Here is a 20,554-nt window from a genome sequence, read left to right as displayed (position 1 = left end):
AACCTCCGACAGAAGCTCACATCTTCTCAGCTCATCACAGTTGTCAGGGAAATCTATCTATCTATCTATCTATCTATCTATCTATCTATCTATCTATCTATCTATCTATCGTGATTGTGTTTTGGGCTCTGAGCGCTGGTAATATGCAGATAACCCACGTGTATTTCTGACCCTGAACGCATCCTATGTGGATGCTGTCGGAGGACAGAAACTGTAAATTTAATATTAAAGAATGTTTCTGCAGTAAATGTGTTTTTTTTTATTTGGTCCATTTTTATCAGTTAAAGCAGAAAATACTTCTCTTGTATTATTCTGACAGTGAAGCAGTTTTTAATTACGTTTAGAAACAACTTCTAGAACAACAAAGGTCACTATTATTACACCGTCATCAACACTCAGAGCCACGGCTCCACTAGCTTGTATATTTCTACACATCTTCTCCTCTGATTCATTAGAACATGTTGTGAATGAAGCGTCGGCCTGGTTGATCCACCTTCTGTAGTCATTAAGAAGAGTTCCTGCTGTTACAGGACAGATCTCTCATGCTGCTGCGTCTAACAAGCAACAAGCATTTCATTTCCCCTGAAGCGCCCGTGTGGGCCGGCAGTAATTGCATTGTTTGTCTCTGGAGTCCCGGGTGTGACCGGGCGCGTTGCTGTGGAAGTTGTTCACTGCTGCATTATTCTATCAGTAGAACCTAGAACCTGCTGCTCGCTCTCCTGCCAGGACGGTGGAGTCCTGACGTCTGTAGGACTCGACTGACTTGTACACAAACGAGGTTTTTGTCTTTTCTGTAGAGCTGCAGGATCAGTGAGACAGCAGTGGGACATTTATTCAAATCAGACGGTTGTTTTTACATTTTGTTTACGAGTGACCTGCTGTGGTCGTGTGATTAATGACCGTCCTCCTTCAGCAGCAGGAGGTAGAACTGGTGTTGATCTGTTCCAGCGTTGTAGAACTCCCCGTCTCCTACTAGATCATTCATATATACAGTAAAGCCCAAACTCCTTATAATAGCTTTTATTCCCGTACACACCAATGCATTGAGAACACTGCACATTCTATTGCAAATCAAAACATGAAGAAAGAATTCTCAAATTTGTTGTTACTTTACAGAAAGTGAAGAAAAATAAATATTAGGCGACCGTGGCTAAGTGGAGAGCAGGGCCGTCCTTCAATCGGAGGGTCGGCGGTTTGATCCCCGGCTCCGTTAGTCGCATGTCGACGTGTCCTTGAGCAAGACACTTAACCCCAAAAGTGCTCCCGTAGCTGTGCCCACGCTGTAGGAATGTGATAGTCTGAATTGTAAGTCTCTTTGGATAAAAGCGTCTGCTGAGTGACTGTAACGTCATGTAGGCTGTCTGCAGTTACTGTATGAACTGAAGAATGCTTGAGGATTCAGCTTTCCTGTGAATCACTGAACTAATATATTTAGTTCACACACACACACACACACACACACACACACACACACCTACATTTCTCCTTTTTTTCTTCAGCGGCTCTGATTGATTCTTTTTAAGTCTCAGCTCCATCTTTAGTCCGTCATTCTCCTCTCGTATATCCTGAAGCTTATTTATGTTGTTGCTCTCCCTCTAAATGTTATTCTCTCTCTCTCTCTCCCTCTGTCTCTCTCTCTCTTCCTCTGTCTCTGTCTCTCTCTCCCTCTCTCTCCCTCTCCCTCTCTCTGTCTCTCCCTCTCTGTCTCTCCGTCTCTCCCTCTCTGTCTCTCTCTCTCCCTCTCTCTCTCTCCCTCTCTGTCTCTCTGTCTCTCCCTCTCTGTCTCTCTGTCTCTCCCTCTCTCTCTCCCTCTCTGTCTCTCTCTCTCCCTCTCTGTCTCTCTGTCTCTCCCTCTCTGTCTCTGTCTCTCTGTCTCTCTGTCTCTCTGTCTCTCCCTCTCTGTCTCTCTGTCTCTCCCTCTCTCTCTCCCTCTCTGTCTCTCTCTCTCCCTCTCTGTCTCTCTCTCTCCCTCTCTGTCTCTCTGTCTCTCCCTCTCTGTCTCTGTCTCTCTGTCTCTCTGTCTCTCCCTCTCTGTCTCTCTCTCTCCCTCTCTGTCTCTCCCTCTCTGTCTCTCTCTCCCTCTCTGTCTCTCTCTCTCCCTCTCTGTCTCTCCCTCTCTGTCTCTCTCTCCCTCTCTGTCTCTCTCTCTCTCCCTCTCTGTCTCTCTGTCTCTCCCTCTCTGTCTCTCTCTCTCTCCCTCTGTCTCTCTCTCTCTCCCTCTGTCTCTCTCTCTCTCCCTCTCTGTCTCTCTGTCTCCCTCCCTCCCTATGAAGACTTGATTCTTGTACTGTAGTCTCACGTGCTAGACTCAATGAGCTGCTGTCAGTGCTCTGAACTTCATTTCAGGATACCTAGACCTTATTTTATTTAATTTCTAAACACTCACTGTCTGTTTTCTTTGTCCTTGTCCGTCTGTGTCCGACAGGGCGGGGCACCCCAGCACTCCCTCGGTGGCGGGTCAGGATGGCGAGGAGAACCCGGCGGCGCTGGCTGAGAGCTGCTTCAGGGAGCTGCTGGGCCGGGCGGCCTACGGCAACATGAACAACGCTGTGAGACCCGTGCTGGTGTGAGTACTGGACGTTGGTGTATTGTTTTTACTCTTTGGTCAATAACTCCTTCGTCAAACAGGGATTTTTCTGTGTTTACAGCTTAAAACTGTTGTATTTCGGTGTTTTGGAGCTCCATGTGAAGTTTGGTGTGATTACACCTTTTCCTCAGTAAGTCACAGACATTTTTTGGGCGACTGTCCTGGGCCGCTTTCAGCACCATTGCTCGGACCGCGCCCATCTTCAAACTCGCCCATGTGACAAAATGTGACTCCGGTGTAACGACATCAGAGCAGATTAGATGATAGTCGACCTTTCAGAGGCTTTGGTGTGACAGAAACCAGTGTTTGTGTCCCAATCAGTTGAAAGATACAAAATGTGACAATTGGGAGTGTTTGTTTTGATTGCCTCCACATGGCTCTCAACATGGTGACAGCCTCTATCTGAGGGGCAGCCGGAGGGGGGGGGGGCTACGTTTCTATGCTCACATGCACTAAAAGACATGCTCACATGCACGCTCACATGCACTAAAAGACAAGCTCACATGCACGCTCACATGCACTAAATGCACTAAAAGACAAGCTCACATGCACTAAAAGACATGCTCACATGCACGCTCACATGCACTTAAAGACAAGCTCATATGCACTAACATGCACGCTCACATGCACTTAAAGACAAGCTCACATGCACTAACATGCACGCTCACATGCACTAAAAGACATGCTCACATGCACGCTCACATGCACTAAAAGACATGCTCACATGCACTTAAAGACAAGCTCACATGCACTAACATGCACGCTCACATGCACTTAAAGGCAAGCTCACATGCACGCTCACATGCACTTAAAGACAAGCTCACATGCACTAAAAGACACGCTCACATGCTCGCTCACATGCACTAAAAGATATGCTCACATGCACATTCACATGCACGCTCACATTTTCTAAATCCTGTTTCAAGACGCCTTCTTGGTTTGCAGTAGCGAGCGTACGATGTGAGGATCTCTTGAAACTGTAAACATGAATTAACTAAGCAGTGCATTAACGCTCTTTTAAAACTTAAACTCTCGGTGGGTTGTCTCCCTCTGCGTAGCGCTACGTCATCTTCCAGCTGCTGCTGCTTTTTTCTCCGTTTAGAAAGAGAGAGTGGTTTGAGGTTTGTTACTTAAAGTAACTGTCATTCAGCATTTGCATCTATACCGGCCGTAGTTTGCAGATAGCCCACCAAATTATTTCCACGTTATCTTGAACGAGGAATTATAAAAAACGCAACAGCACAGACAGGGCGGGAGTGGAGGCGTTTGGGTCCTCCAGCAGACCGCGGCTCCTTCCTCGTGTGAATCAAGAAGTCAACGTTGATATTTTTGTCACGTAACTTGTGTACTTCAGTAACTTAGTTATTTTAACCCAAAGTATCTTTTTACAAACCAAACTAAGTAGTTTTGTTCACACGTGTTGCTGGACTTTTGTAGGAAAATGCATGACAAATGAGGAGATATCATCATATGGACTGTTGTGTGAGGATACGTTAAATAACTATATTTAAGAACTGAGGTAGAATAAGTGAAAGTGTGTCACGTGGGACTCGAGCAGCGGTCTCCTGGGTGAAAGTCTTGCGTTTGTGAGAACCATCCATCCACCATTCCTGCGAAGAAAATGTACACAAAGATCTACCTTCTTCTCACTGTGCAGAGTTCAGATTCATAACCTGAATCATGACACGGACAGCATAACACACACACACACACACACACACACCTTCCTTCAGCCCTCCAATAACGAGTGTTAAAAGCTGCAGATGTACTGAGTTTGTCACCGTCACACTTTTTGTGTGTTTTGGACAACGTGGTGTGTCAGTGTCCCCCTCCAGCTCTGAACCAGTGACTCGCTGGCTCCATGCGCCCCTTGCAGGCCACATCAGCTGGTGCAGTCACCTTTTGTCCTCGTGTCTTTGGTAAACCCGGTGAGTGATGAAGACGACGGGCTCTGGAGGGTGAAGCACACGGTTAACAAAGTGCTGACGTGTCTAAAAGTTGGTGGTGTGGTTGAGGAGAAGCGGTGCGTTCTGAAATGTGTCTCAAGAGGGTCATGTTTTAAAAAAAGGTATGAATTTGGAACGGAATGCAGTCATCTGATGTCCCCTCTGCTCCTGTTAGTGGATAGTTAAGTGTGGCTCAGTGGAGAGCAGGGTCGTCCGTCAATCAGAGGGTCGGCCGTTTGATCCCCGCTCCGCTCGTGCTGTGCCTGCGATGTGTGAATGTGAGTGTTAACGTGCGTTGAGTGGTCAGAAAGACGAGAAAAGTGCTTTACAAGTACAGTCCATTCACCATTCATATATGAAACTACTTTTCTTTGTTGGTGCAGCAGCGCCCCCGCTGGTGCACCAGTTACACTTCAGGAGGAAGGTGGTACTGCAGCCTGGGAGAGTCTCTTTGGTACAGAACATCTTTGGTGGACTTGTGGAATTACAGAAGCTGTTTGGACAGATTCAGAAATAGATTTTATTGGTGCATTTGGCCGTTAATTAGAGCCGCGGTGTTATTTACCTTGTTTTTATGAATGCAGTTCAAATAATTCAGTTTTTATTTATTTGTTAATGTGCAGCAATGTGAGCTACATCGTGTGTATGACATGTGCTGAGCTAGTAAAGATCATTACTGTTCTTTACTCCGTTCCATGAGTGTGAGGCGATACACGGCAGAACACAATGATGATGGTGTGACATGTTTGCAGCGTAGATCGATAAGTGAATATTATAAAAGTGAAGAATGAGGCTTCATGCAGGCGCAGCTGAAGCTATGAGACAGACAGACATCTCTGCAGTCCAGTCTCTGATTATTTTTCTCCTCATTTAACAGACGCTTTTTTGTGTGTGTGTGTGTGTGTGTGTGTGTGTGTGTGTGTGTGTGTGTGTGTGTGTGTGTGTGTGTGTGTGTGTGTGTGTGTGTGTGTGTGTGTGTGTGTGTGTGTGTGTGTGTGTGTGTGTGTGTGTGTGTGTGTGTGTGTGTGTGTGTGTGTGTGTGCTCCCACAGAGATGAGTAAATCCGTCGTTCTCAATCTGCCACTCGCACTCCTCTGCAGGTCTTCGACGCTCACATGATGTTTCATGTAACCTTTGACCTTTAGTATCTCACCTCAGAGATGAAGAACATGCGGCTCTGCCTTCCCTGTTAATCGTGTCTTCCTGAGATCAACAGTGGGATGTCTCAGGTTCTCTCGTCTTGTTCTGTGTGATCCTCTGCTTCATCTAATTCTCTCCGTCCATCTCAGCTCTGTGAGCAGTTCAACAGCTGGGCCTCCTCATTTCCTCTTTGAAGATATCAATGATTATTATAATATCAGATCTTATGACCTCATGGTGCAGAGATTCATTTGTTTTTAATCCTCAAACCCCGCTCTCTTTACAAACTAGATCAATAAACATATGTTGTATGTGTATTAACCAAACATTGACTTTTGGTGGGAAACGGGAATCAAACCGAAGACTCTGACGCGCTCTGATCCCTTCGTAGACGTTTTATCAGATGAGAATATTGATGATGTCGTTATTTCTCTTCTGTCTTCAGTCACCTGGACAACCACCACCTGTGGGACCCCAATGAGTTTGCAGTTTCCTGCTTCAGAATCATCATGTACTCCATCCAGGTACAGTACACGCATGCTAATCAATTACATCTACTTTATACTTTGTTTTAAAGTACTACGCCAGCATGACTTTAAAGGCACGTCATGCTCCTTTAACACTGGAGCACAAGGTGCACCATTAGCCCCGCCCTCCCCCACATCTCTTGGATCCTGCTCCAGCACCTGTCAATCATCTTAACGAGCTGTCATCCAGCCTCAGGCGTCCCTGAAGCCTCCGCAGGCAGCTGGAGAACACAGCTAATCACGCTCTCCTTTCTATATTCCTGCTCAACTCCATTGTTACTGTTACTCTGATCTGGTTCTTGGGGAATTTTCTTTTTTTAGAGTCAAACAGACCATAAAGCAGGGGATGCTTTAGGGCGGGGCTACACAGTGATTGACAGGTCTCTACCAGAGACGTATACGGCGTCTCTACGCCACTCCTCCTCAGTCCAGATATGGTCACTTCCTGTTCACTGGTTGCAAAAAAAACAAGATGGCGACGGTCGTAATCCAAGATGGCGACAGCAAAATCGCCGAATTTGAGGCTTCAAAACATCAGTCCACAAACCAACGGGTGAAGTCACGACAACCACGTCCACTTCTTGAATATATAGTCTCTGGTCCTTCCATTTTAGTTAGATTTGGTGTTTAGTTTTTTGAATTAAACCTTTATAGAACCAGGTAAGTTGCTTTGAGATTACAACATGTCTATAAGGGAGCCTGGCCGAGACGGCTTCAATACTTCAGAACGAGTTAAAAGCAAAGACTTAGAAATACAACATACGTTGCCGGGCGTCAATCAATCAATCAAACTCTTAATTCTAACTCGGGTTGTTTCCTTCAACTTTAGATTAGATTGTTGCATATTAAGCCATGTAGAGTTTATTTAATGTTATAAAGAAATACTTATAATGTGAAAACAGGTTTTTAGAGACTTTCCTGTATTATTCAAGCTCAAAATACCCAAAATCATCCACTGACTTTGAGCAACACTAGCACACACACACACACACACACACACACACACACACACACACACACACAGAGCAGCAGCTGCTGTATGTTTACTGCTAGAACATTTATTACTGCACTGAATAACAGTTTATTTCCTTTACTCTCTGTCTCACTCCCTGAAAGCCCAGACCTCCATCTCTCTCTCTCTCTGTTTGTTTAATCGGTGTCTCGGTGACTCTGAGATGCTGCCACAGATGAAACACAATCAATGGTTCTGGGGTCCAGGTGTCTCTCTTTCCGTGTGCATGTGTCTCGTCGGTTTATTCTTGTGTGTCCACCGTGTGAGTGTGTGTGACATGAGCAGAGTTTGGTCTCTCTGATCTGTCTGCCGGGAGATTCTGTTTGATCTGAGTGACAAAAAACAAGCGCGCCGCGGGTTTGTCCCGCAGAGACGCAGTCGAACGTTCTGCTGTCGGGAGGAAACGACGGCGTTTGGACCATTTTAAAAAGAAAAGAAAAGCAGCTGCCGATGATGGTCTTTACATGTCGAGGTCTCAGCAGCTCCGGGGACAGTTTCACTGATCTCAAACATTAACCGTTCACGTCAGGATTTAATGTCGAGGTCTGGTTTCTCAAACTCACAGGAGTAAGAAATAGACCAGGATGCTTTGCTCTTATAAAAAAATTAATTACAAATATTCAAAACAGAAATATGTTGGTTTTTGTTTTTATACAAAATCCCCCAATGGACTGATTGCAACAGTATGTCCAACTTTCCAAGGAGATTTCCTCTTTGAAGTCCACTGACCATAATGATACGACTATAACTGAGTTGTAGTAGTTTGTTCCTTTTACTTTCAGCTGACAAAGCGGGCAAACACACTTTAGCTCCGTCCAAACATGACGCGTCTTCAATCCTTCTTTGTCTCTTTGTGGTCCAGGCTCAGCACTCCCACCACGTCATCCAGCAGGTTCTGAATCACCTGGACACCAACAACAAGAACACACCGCGGGTCAGAGCCGGCATCGTCCAGGTCCTCCTGGAGACGGTGGCCATCGCCGCTAAAGGCTCAGTGGGTGAGTTTACGGGACGATGCTGGTTTCCTGTTGGACCAGTTACTCATCCGTCTGACTTGCTTTAAATTGATTTGTCTACTGAAAACAAATCTCCAACAATTCCAGTGTTCAGGTGTAATCAGCACACTTTTATTAGACAAACTGGTCCGTAACAGAATACCTTCTTTCTTAAGATATTAAGATATGAAACAAGATCAGGTCCCAGCTCTTAGCAGTGCCCACTAACCACAACGCCCCAGGGTTGATACCCAGATCTGTGAGACTGACTTCTTTCTTCCCCGACAACTCGCCTACATCAGTATCTCAATGAGATTATTTCTGACAGGAACAGAAAGTAAAAAAACGAGGTGTTTAAAAAAAAAAAGGTGCCGATGTGATAATTGACTGATAATTAAATAAGCATGAAGTTTGGCACCTTTTGAGAAGAAAGGAGTAGAAATATCCTTCCATGGGGAGTCACAGTGGCAGCAGGCGGAGGAAGGTAGAGCAGCCTTCCCTTTGCCCAGCAATGTTTTCCAGCTTTTTTTGGAAGGTTCTGGGCCAAGGAGGCTTCCTCCAAAGGAAGGCACCACGGAGGCTTCCTCCAAAGGAAGGCACCACGGAGGCTTCCTCCAAAGGAAGGCACCACGGAGGCTTCCTCCAAAGGAAGGCACCACGGAGGCTTCCTCCAAAGGAAGGCACCACGGAGGCTTCCTCCAAAGGAAGGCACCACGGAGGCTTCCTCCAAAGGAAGGCACCAAGGAGGCTTCCTCCAAAGGAAGGCACCACGGAGGCTTCCTCCTAAGGAAGGCACCACGGAGGCTTCCTCCAAAGGAAGGCACCACGGAGGCTTCCTCCAAAGGAAGGCACCAAGGAGGCTTCCTCCAAAGGAAGGCACCAAGGAGGCTTCCTCCAAAAACAAACTCCAAAGGAAGGCACCAAGGAGGTATCCATATCAGATGCCCAACCCAACTCAGCTGGGAGCTCCTTACCTTTTTTCTAATGCCGCATTTCCACTGCATGGTACAGCATGACTCAACTGTACTCACTCTTTTTTTGGCTTTCCATTAGTAGAGCAAGGTGAGATCTATCATCTCTCTAACCTGTTCTGGGTATATCTCCAGCGGCTCTGGAGAAGCCCTCCAAAGGAGGGCACCAAGGAGGCTTCCTCCAAAAATAAATTCTTGGATGGTGTGTGTGCGAGTCTGAATCGGAGTCTGGCCCCTCACCGAGGACCACTTTACCTTGGGAGACCCTACCAGGAGCTATTAGCTCTGACAGCTTAGCTCCCATGAGTCACAGGGACGCATTAAGGTGTTGGTTGTCGAAGGGAGATTAGAATTACATGAACAAATAGAAGGAATCAAACTACTTGTCAGATTGATATCATGCAGTTTCTTTTGTATTTAATTCCTCCATCCTGTGTTTTACTGCCTCTGCCTGGAAAAAAACTAAACACTCACCTTCGTCTGGATAGGAATGATTCAAGAGTCCAGGAGAAGTGATGTGTGCTCCTTTGAGAGTGAAATCACGACTCCTCCCAATCTGTGGCTCGGTACAGTATGACACCTACAGTGAATGTTTAGAGCAGTCCCCCCCCCCCCCCCTCCCCCAGTGAACTGTGTTATAACAACACTGACATGTTGGGGAGGTTTTCTGTCTTAGATCCAGTTGTGATCTAAAGTGTTTGGTTCTGTAGATTAGTCTTGTGATGCTTTATTCAGACCCGTGTAGCGTGTCCTCTGTAGAGATGTATCCCGGATGTGTTTAGCCTAGCTTAGCACAAAGACTGGAACTAGCCTAGCTCCATCAAACTAAACCAAACAAACAATACACCTTTCAACAGCCTCCATGTCTGTCTGATGTACATCTTGTGTCTTTGTTGTTCATTGAACAGACATAGAAACAAGTGTTCACCAGAATAAGATCATGTAACTCTTAGAGAATGATATCTCTGTTACTTTGTATTTTAACATTAAATGTTTTTGTTAAATAACTTTTTAACTTGTGTTACATTTTAATTTGTGTAACTGCTAATGTTTATTTTTTGTTGTACATATTCTTCTTCGTTCATTTTAAGCAATTAAAATAAAAATTCAATTATTAATAATATACATAATTCTTATATTAAATAAATGATATTGTATAAAACGTTTGAATGAATATACATAGTCAAATGAATTCAGAATAATGAAAGCATATTATTCTAGTCTGAGTCTTTCAGTCTCTGTCTGTTAGATGTTTGTTGTAAAGTGCTCGAGGCTGAAGGCTGAGTCGCTCAGCTCTGACTCTGTCATAATCTGAGGTGTTGCTTTTTGTGCCAAAGTGAATTCAGAGAACTGAACCAGAGAAGATGTGAGTGTGAACAACAGCTAAAAACACATTAAAACATAATCCGTCACTGCGTACCTCACACAGCTTCAATAAAGAGCTTTAACAGACTTTCTGTTACACGGTCAGACTGTGTGGAGACCTTGAAGCTGCTTCAGGGGAAGCAAATCAGATGTTAGCGTGTTTAATGACACAAAAACATACAAATATATAGATCCTAAAAATGAAATAAATGTTTTTGTCAGCCAAAGCCAATCTTTTGAAATGAAGTTCCCCAACATTGTGTGTGTGTGTGTGTGTGTGTGTGTGTGTGTGTGTGTGTGTGTGTGTGTGTGTGTGTGTGTGTGTGTGTGTGTGTGTGTGTGTGTAGGCCCCACCGTGCTGGAGGTGTTCAACACGCTGCTCAAACACCTGAGGATGAGCGTAGACTTCGAGCTGGGCGAGAGCTCCAGGAGGAACTCCAGCATCAGCGTGTCTTCAGGTCGCAGCAAAGAGAGCGAGGAGAGGATCGTCCAGAACGCCATCATCCAGACCATCGGTACTCTCTGCTTCCTGTTGTTGTTTGTAAAACGATGTCATGTGTTTAACCTCAAAAAGAGATATGACTCATCGTCTCCCTCGCCAGGCTTCTTCGGTGGAAACCTGCCAGACTACCAGCGCGCTGAGGTCATGATGTTCGTCATGGGCAGGGTGCCCGTCTACGGGACCCCCTGCCACACCTTGGACACCGTGAAGATCGGGTGAGTCACACGCCGTCGTTACCCAAGAATCAAAGCGCTCTCATCTGTTCTCTGAACCGCACAATCCACCACAGTTTAAAGATGCGTTTTATATTTTATGTGGCAAAATTACACAATTTATTATATCTAGAATCTGTAAAAACCTCTGTCTCTCAGTCTCTCTGTCTTCTTCTCCTTCTTCTTCTTCCTCCTCTTCTTCTTCCTCTTCTTCTCCTTCTTCCTTCTCTTCTTCTTCTCCTTCTTCTTCTCCTCCTCCTCTCCCCCCCCCCCCCCCCCCCTTACAAAGTGAATTGTGTATTAATCTGTCCTCGCCTCACCTCCTGGACGTCCTGCAGTGAATTCAGCTGCCGGGTCACTGAGACGACCAAAAGCAAGAAAAACAATCTAATCCCTTCAGGCCTCAGGGGAGCAAGAACAGATAATCCCAAATCAAACGAGCCCCGTCCTCCTCCTCCTCCTCCTCCTCCTCCTCCTCCCCCTCCCCCAACACTACAGTGGCCCTGATACGCCAAAATGCTACGATAATATTTCACCATGAAAGTTTTCACAATGTATATGTGAATTCCAGCATTGGGAGGTTACATTAAAGCCCTTCACAGTCCTGTAGATGTCCTCCCTTTCATTAAGCAAACAGACTATATCTGGAGAATGATGCAGAAGTTGAGCCTCGATCAGCCGTGTGGTGTTCTGAGCCTCAGTTACAAGGCTTTAAAGATAAATAAGGAAGCTGCCGTGTTGGCCACTGTCATGCTGTTTATGTTACGGCCAGTCAGAGCCGACTGCATCGCTGTAGTGACGGTGAACTCGGCGTGTTGGTTCTGACGGAATAACGTGACGTCCTCTTCCTCTGCTGTCACTCAGGCATCACGGCACCAAGCGGATCCAGACCATGCTGCTCAGCTCGCTCATCATGGTGAGTCCGTCTCTTTGTCTCTTTGTCCCTTTGTCTCTTTGTTTGGACCCTGGATTTAATCAGCTGATTTCACTGCAAACATCACAGGAAGTGATGCTTTGAACATTCTGGTTTATTTGTAATAAACAGAAGAAGAAGAAAACTCCACCGTAATGGTGCCACACAAACAATTAACAACCAAACAAGGACAAAACATAATAGTTAGTAGTCTAGTATATAATCAACCAATGGATTGTGAAATAAAAATGATTAAAGTGCGTTATTGCAGCTCGCTTTTATTTGATTTTGGTACATTTATATTGTGAAAATGTTCTATTTAAAAAGTCACTTTTTGTGTCATGATGACGTTTTCCCCACTTTATTATTTATGTAGCGTTTAACAGTTCTGTCTCTTTGGAGATAACACTTCAACGCTTCCTTCTCTCTCATTACCTTCTTCTGTGAGAGACCGACACGAGGAGGCACAGGTGGCACCAACACACACACACACACACACACACACACACCAACACACACACACACACACACACACACACACACACACACACACACACACACACACACACACACACCAACACACCCAGCACTGCTGCACACACACACTCACTCACACACACCAACACACACACACTCACACACACACACACACACACACTCTCACACACACACACACTCACACACACACTTGTATTCCTGCAGTCGTCCGTGCACATCCTCAGAGCGATCTATTACGGCGCTCGTCTGTCCTCCTCGCCACCACCTGGCCTCTCAGATGGAGCATGGTGCAGCTGGAGGAGGTGAAAGGTCAAAATATTTATAACGCAATGCAGATGGGGCCGTGTGTGTGTGTGTGTGTGTGTGTGTGTGTGTGTGTGTGTGTGTGTGTGTGTGTGTGTGTGTGTGTGTGTGTGTGTGTGTGTGTGTGTGTGTGTGTGTGTGTGTGTGTGTGTGTGTGTGTGTGTGTGTGTGTGTGTGTGTGTGTGCGTGTGATGCTGCATTCACATGGATTTTTGAATAGAATGCCGTTGACAGTCTTTATTTGCAGAGCACTCGCGCTGACATATAAGTTTGATATAAAAGCTTTCATGTTCTCACACAGGTTCCACATGCATCTGTTCCTTCTGATCATAACTCATCCGCTCAGCCTCGTACGGGAGGAAAGGTCAACATGAGGACCGTTTCAGCTGCTTGTGAACGCAACCTTTAAGTGCTGATTCTCCTCGATACTCCCTGTGGATTAATCGCATCACGCTGTGATAAATCGACTCACACCTTCCCCCCCTCCCCCCCTCAGGTAACCTCTGGCTTTAAGTCCAAGTCCATGGCAGCTGCGTTGCCTCCTCCCTTCCTGGATCCGCTCTTCTCCATCTCACTGATGGAGGAGAGCGAGCTGAGGCAGCTGGTGCACGAGATCCTGCACAACATCATCGACCGCCATGACAACCGCGCCAAGCTGCGCGGCATCAGGTACAAAATACCCCTGAGCTGTACCGTGTTCAGAGTAAATGAGCCACGTCTGATTGTAACGTTGAGAGCAGAAACTCAATGGCATGTAAGGTAGTGGCTCTGAAACTGGTTTCAATAACCGGCTTCTCTTCTGGTAGCTGGTGTTTTTCTGGCAGCGTTGGAGGAAGTATTCAGATCGTTTACTGCAGTAGAAGTACCAATACTACACCGTAGAAATACTCTACTACAAGTAAAAGTCCTGCATTTAAAACCGTACTAAAAGTCTAGAAATGTTTAAAGATGTAGTACAGTATAAAGTATATTATGTACCTCTGAGATGTAGTGGAGAAGTATAACGTAGCAGAAAAGGGAAATACTCAAGAAGAGTACAAGTGCCTTGAATATGTACTTCTGTACAGTACTTGAGTAGATGTACTTTCCACCACTGAATTCTGTTTTTGTCTCTGTCTCCGTTGCAGAATCATTCCTAATGTTGCAGCATTGAAGATTAAAAGAGAGAAGATTTCCAAGCAAGACGTTGCGTTCATGAAGAAGGTAGAAACTCTAAGATAAGATGTAATCCTGCTCTGCTCTTTCTGAAGAAGTCTCACTTCTTTGTTATCAACTGAGCACCAAAGAGCAGAGCACCAAACACCTGAGGTCTTTTATTCATCAAATAACGGTTTCCATGTCCTGCAACCAAAATCATCCGTTGGCATGTGTCATTTACGAGCAACTAAAGCAAAAGTTGCAGCTTGTCACAAAGCGGTAAAACACTAATCCTTCATTACAAATCTGCTGTTTAGTGAGAACATCTAGAATAGCTTCTGGCTTCACATTTACAGAAAGAGTAAACGTGCTCTGCTTGTGAAGATGAAAACGTCTCAAACCTTTATGGAGAGTTGACTAATAATAATAATAATAATACATTTTATTTATATAGCGCTTTAAAAGGCACTCAAAGACACTTTACATGTTAAAAACAGAAACAATAGAAGCATTTATAATAAGAACAAAATATACGACATAACAGTAAGAAAAAAATAAATAAAATAAAATAAACATGAAAAGGAAGAACGAAAACAAACATGACTGACTTTAGAGGTTAAAAGCAGATTTGAATAGGTGAGTTTTTAGTGCAGTTTTGAAAGTGGCAAGTGACGAAGAATGTCTGAGGTGTTGGGGCAGGGAGTTCCAGAGGGAGGGGGCAGCAACGGAGAAGGCCCTGTCCCCCCAGGTTCGATGCTTGGACAGAGTAGGGGGGGTAAGGAGGTTGGCGTCAGCAGATCTGAGGTTGCGGTTGGGAATGTGATGGTACAGGAGGTCCGAAAGGTATGAAGGGGCGAGGTTGTGGAGGGCTTTGTAGGTGATGAGGAGGAGCTTGAACTGGATTCTTTGCTGTATGGGGAGCCAGTGGAGGTTTTGAAGGACTGGGGTGATGTGGTCTCTGGTGCGGGAGTGGGTGAGCAGACGGGCAGCTGAGTTCTGGATGTATTGTAGTTTATTGATGATTTTGGTGGGTGAGCCGTACAGGATGCTGTTGCAGTAGTCCAGTCGAGAGGTGATGAAGGCGTGGATGAGTGTTTCAGCGGCTGCGGAGGAGAGGGAGGGACGGAGACGGGCGATGTTTTTGAGATGAAAGAAGGCGGTTTTTGTGATGTGATTGACGTGGCGTTCATATGAGAGAGTTTGATCGAAGATGACCCCGAGGTTACGGACATGTGTGGAGGCAGGAACAGTGACTAAGAGGGTCACTCGGAGAGCACAAACCTCCGCCGAGGCCGATCCCTTCCCAAACTTCCCGGGTTATTTCTTGAGCGATGCTACAGAGCGTACCGAAAACAAAACCCCCCCGTAAGAGGTGACCAGTAGCAAAACATGAGATGAGTTGGTTATCAAACCTGCTACACAAACGGTTCAACTAAACAATATAGAATACAGAATATGAGACATAGAACCTAAATAGAAAATCTGACATTAATGAAACAATGAAAAACTAGAAGGGCAATAAAAGAGCACAGAACTCCTTCAAGGCCGTGTCTTCACAATGCTAACGAAAGTGATCCAGATCCGCTCTGGAGCGGGTTCTTCCTGAGCGTGACCCGTCCACCTAGTTTCATGAAGATCAGCCAGTAGTTCTTTCTGTAATCTTGCTGAGAAACAAACGAATACAGCGAAGACGTAGCGTCCGTTGCGGAGGTTAATTGAACATTTGCAGAAGTGTCAGGATTGAGTTTCATTCGAGGAGGTTGCAGAGCTTCCTGAGCCGGACGGGAAAAGCCCGGTTCTCATCAGCACCTTCCAATAAAGAGTTTAACCTGTGAATCCCACCTGAGCTGTGACCTCTACTGACAAACACCTGAACATCAGGAGCAGTTCAGAGCAGATGAAGCCAGCTGGTCTTCTCATTGAATTCATTAGTGGTGAATGGAAGTCAATGGCCTTCACTCTCCATTAGGCTCCATGTCAAGCAGATAAATGCACAAACAATGCTGACAGCGGGCATTTGTATGCCTTTTTTTCCTCCTGCTGTTTGAAGGAAGATACTGCACCTTTAAAAACATACTTTAATTACATATGTGTGAGCTGAAAGCCACAGACAGGAAGTCAGACAGTGCTGAGGGACGGACTGACACGTTTGGATCTTTGCATGAGATTTGTTTGACGTCCTGGAGTAAGTGTAAGGCAGCTCATTAGTGTATCTTGGCAGACGTCCCAGTGGTATCCCACCAGGCCACATGTCTGGAGCATTAAGGTGAGCAGAGGAGTCCAGCTGATGAGCTGGATCAGACCTGGGAGGTTCTTTCTGGGTCATGTTCAAAGCCTCCTTTGCTCCAAAGCTGTGGTCTGAAGGTCACAGCAGCTTGTCGTGGGGACGACACACACAGCCGATGGTGAAGGTGAGGGTGAGCGGTCAAAGACGCAACCGAGCTGAAGGAAGACAGGTGCTGGCTGAACAGAAGGGATTCACCATGACTAACAGAGAGAGAGGGAAGAGGCTCACTCACTCTGTTCTCACCCGCACTGCTAATGAAGTCTATTCACTTCAATTCATTTGTTTTGCCCAAAATCACAAATTTGCCTCAAGAGGCTTTAAAATCTGTACAGCATAGACGTCCTTGAACCCTCGCATCGAATCTCCCAGATGTACACTTTTTAAAGATTTATTTCACTTTCTCTTCTTCTTCTTTCTTTGCATCTCTTGATATCTTCTTCTTCTTCTTCTTTCTTTGCATCTCTTGATATCTTCTCTTCTTCTTCTTTCTTTGCATCTCTTGATATCTTCTTCTTCTTCTTCTTTCTTTGCATCTCTTGATATCTTCTCTTCTTCTTCTTTCTTTGCATCTCTTGATATCTTCTCTTCTTCTTCTTTCTTTGCATCTCTTGATATCTTCTCTTCTTCTTCTTTCTTTGCATCTCTTGATATCTTCTCTTCTTCTTCTCTCTCTCACCTCCAGCACGGCCAGCAGCTCTACCGTCACATCTATCTGGGCTGTAAAGAGGAGGACAACGTCCACAAGAACTTTGAGCTGCTCTTCACCACTCTGGCTATTCTGACCATCGAGCTGGCCAACGAGGAAGTGGTCATCGACCTCATCCGGCTCTCCATCGCCCTGCAGGTATTTATTCTTCTCAGCCGATGTCGTTCGTATGATTTGTTGGTGTTTTATTATAAACTTTGCTGCGGCTGTTCTTACATGCAGACAAACAAAAAAACAGACAAACATGTCTTCGGTAAAAGCAGGAATAATAGGAATAACCCAGTGCAAAAATATCAGAGAACAATATGTCTACAGCATCAACCTCCGGTTCTTTAGAGTGAAGTCAAAGCTTCATGTGTTAAAGCTGCATTCTCTCTAGTGTCCACCAGGGGGCGACTCCTCTGGTTGTATAGAAGTCTATGAGAAAATGACTCTACTTCTCTCTTGATTTATTACCTCAGTAAACATTGTAAACATGAGTTTATGGTCTCAATCTCTAGTTTCAAGTCTTCTTCAATACAGCATGATGTTCATTTAGTACATTATGGTCCATTTAGAGTCAAACAGACCATAAAGCAGGGGATGCTTTAGGGCGGGGCTACACGGTGATTGACAGGTGAAACTGTGTTTCCTGTCGAGCTTAAACCGTATTTAAGATTTTCACCTGAAACGCAGAATCTGTCAACTGCAGCTCTCAGATAGATGTAGTGAAGTGAAAAGTACAAGAGTTCCCACTGAGTTACCTCCCAGCTCTCAAAGCTCTCACTGGTGCTTTACATCCAGTGGTACCCTGATGTGAGGATGAGTATTCATGGAGTCACGTGTCATATTCTCATGGTTGATGAGTATCGGCGATGTCATCGTCAGCAGCAGAGTCCTAATGTCATTAGACTGCAGACGGCACGCAGGTCCAATAAAACCTCCTACATGTGAGACGTAAGAGAGGTGTGAACACACACACACACACACACACACACACACACACACACACACACACACACACACACACGCCAGCTGCTCGTTTGTGTATCACGCTGAGGTCTCATCGCTCTGAAATGTCACAGCGTCGTAGACAAGCAGAGCAACCAGCAATCCAGAGAGCAACTTCAGGTGTATTAATTAGCGATAGCTGGTAGGAGTGCGAGTGTTTACAGAGTATACTTCCTCTCATGGAGGAGCATCTGCTTCTCTCAATGTGTTCTCACACCGCGGTGACACGCCATGAACCAGTCTGTGATGTGTTCCTGCAGTCACTTGTTAATGACAGACATGATGGAGAATAACAAGCAAATCTTCACCGTCGGTGTTCGTTCACTAAAAGTGTTTCGATCGTCATAAAGACAGTGAAGAAACGTTCATCCAAACTACATCATGAGTAGTGAATGAGTGAGAATAAACTTTACTGGAGCAGATAGTGGTGTCTTACTGTCGGTGTGTTTGCTGATGTGTGTGTGTGTGTGTGTGTGTGTGTGCTTTGTGCAGGACATGGCTCTGGCTAACGAGGAGAACATGCCGATGGTAATCCGCTGTGGTGTCATGGCGTTGGTGGCGGCGTACCTCAACTTCCTGAGCCAGATGGTCGCCAACCCTCCGTTCTGTCAGCACGTCAGCAAGGTGCCTCATCAGCTCATTCTGACTGCGCTGTTCATGAAGCCTCAGAGACCTTCGCTGTTAAAGGTTTGTGTTCGTCTCTCTCCAGGTTATTGAGCTGAGGACCATGGATGCTCCGTTCCTCCTCCCGGAGCACATCTTCAGAGACAAGTGTGCGTAAGTACCCGCTGCTGTGCAGGCTGGAGCTTTGGTGTCATAAGGGACTGAAGCTATCTGAAGGTGGAGTTACAGCTCAACACAGCTGAAAGAACGTCGGTTGTAAAAGATATCGGACACGGCGCCCACTGCTACCTTTCGTCGGTTGCGTAACCCAATCTAACAACCGCACGAACTGCAGCTTTAAGAATAGTCGTGATGTCGGCTACAAACATAACTGCTTCAGTGTAAAGTACAGAAAGTAGACGTATGATCTCATGTAAGGCTGAATAGTGACTGAGAAGGATTGTTTCTGAGCATTAAAGCCCATGAGTCAAAACGTAAAGAAAGTTCACATGTTTTTATCCAACAACATAACGCTTCAGCCATGTTGTTAGCGTTTAGCATTTGTTTAAAAAAAATATTCACCTTCTCCAGTTTGTTTGAGGGATTTAAACTTCATTATACGTATATGTACATGTACATATACGTATAGATATGTATATGTATATACATGTGTGTGTATATATATATATATATATATATATGTATATGTAACACTGTGCTCCAAAATCAGCATCTGATGAAACCTGATTAAGAGATTATGAGGACCAGAATCCATTTCCGATTTTAAATCCCTCTCTGCTGCTTCCGCCCCTCTGCAGTGGAAGATTCAGGGATTCCAAACATGAGAGTGCTTCAGAGCTTCTAGACCGCTCACTTCTGCTTTATTCAGATTATGTGGGCACCCTTAAAAAAAAACAAAAAAACGTCCAAATCCAAATTCATCTAAATACGTTGTGTCTCTCTTGTCTTCTTGCCAGACTCCCTGAATCTCTGGACAAGGAGGACAGACAGCTGTACTTCCAGACGGCCGACATGGCGGAGTGTCTGGCTGGACCGGGATACAACGCAGAGAGACTCTCCATCCCATACATTCCCCAGGTCACAGGTAGGAGCGCCCTCCATCGTGTTTAGGAGAAGGTTCGTTAGCGCTTTCTGAGGTTTGAAGTCTGCAGCTTTCAGCTTTAATAGGAACCTCACTCTGGTGAAATATGTGCCCTCAGCTCAGATAGCTTTTAAAGAAGCAACATACCAAACTTCATATGCTGCTGTCTGTAACATCCAGAGTGTAAGAAGTTACTAGAAAGAGAGTGATGAGAGGAGTTAGCCTGGAGAGTCTTGTGGTACACTGTACTGGTTTAGTTCCCCTCACAACTTGTTGGCACTCTTGGTGAAGGTTTAGCTGAACAGGCTCTGATGGATTAACAGCTTAAAGAGTTAAAACACGTTATGTGATCGGCTCTGTTGCTCATCACAGTCGTCCTCTCTGGTCATGTAAAGGGATATTTTACATTAGAGCGACTTGAACCTCTGGAAGAGTCCAGCAACAGAAATAGATCATCAACGCACCGATTCATCTTCAAGACTCATTTTAAAAATCTAGCTTTGAGATATTATTACATTCTTTTAGATTTTCACCAAATCAAACCGGTTCAATGTTGAGAAATGTTTTCTTTTCTACTCGTCTTTGGTCTAACGCACCGTGTGCTTCTGTTTCCCTCTGCCGCGCTTTCACCAAACATCAGTGCTTTACACCGTAGGAAAGATCCTCCACAGGTGCACGCAGGCGTCCAGAGGTGACTCCTAGAGTAGCGCTGTAGAGTCCTCCCTGCTTTAGTTCAGCTCACTGCTTTGACTACAGCG

General features: G+C 45.3%; 1 protein-coding gene across 1 annotated transcript in view; it reads left to right on the top strand.

Annotated features, from left to right (window-relative positions):
• The window catches only part of efr3a (EFR3 homolog A (S. cerevisiae)), a 75,871-nt gene that overhangs the window by 44,831 nt on the left and 10,486 nt on the right, over positions 1 to 20,554 (top strand). The window contains exons 8-19 of the mRNA XM_076097581.1: positions 2,426 to 2,566; positions 6,119 to 6,197; positions 8,075 to 8,210; positions 10,891 to 11,058; positions 11,146 to 11,260; positions 12,122 to 12,173; positions 13,468 to 13,640; positions 14,099 to 14,174; positions 17,078 to 17,239; positions 18,584 to 18,715; positions 18,801 to 18,868; positions 19,672 to 19,799. Of these exons, the coding sequence (XP_075953696.1) occupies positions 2,426 to 2,566; positions 6,119 to 6,197; positions 8,075 to 8,210; positions 10,891 to 11,058; positions 11,146 to 11,260; positions 12,122 to 12,173; positions 13,468 to 13,640; positions 14,099 to 14,174; positions 17,078 to 17,239; positions 18,584 to 18,715; positions 18,801 to 18,868; positions 19,672 to 19,799 (1,430 nt within the window). The remainder of the gene's footprint in view (positions 1 to 2,425; positions 2,567 to 6,118; positions 6,198 to 8,074; positions 8,211 to 10,890; positions 11,059 to 11,145; positions 11,261 to 12,121; positions 12,174 to 13,467; positions 13,641 to 14,098; positions 14,175 to 17,077; positions 17,240 to 18,583; positions 18,716 to 18,800; positions 18,869 to 19,671; positions 19,800 to 20,554) is intronic.

The sequence above is a fragment of the Anarhichas minor genome, unplaced genomic scaffold, assembly GCF_050575085.1.
Source record: "Anarhichas minor isolate MPS153535 unplaced genomic scaffold, ASM5057508v1 ptg000024l, whole genome shotgun sequence".
In the NCBI taxonomy this organism is placed as follows: Eukaryota; Metazoa; Chordata; class Actinopteri; order Perciformes; family Anarhichadidae; genus Anarhichas; species Anarhichas minor.
The sequence above is the reverse complement of the archived record's forward strand: the minus strand, read 5'-3'. Positions and strand labels throughout refer to the sequence as shown.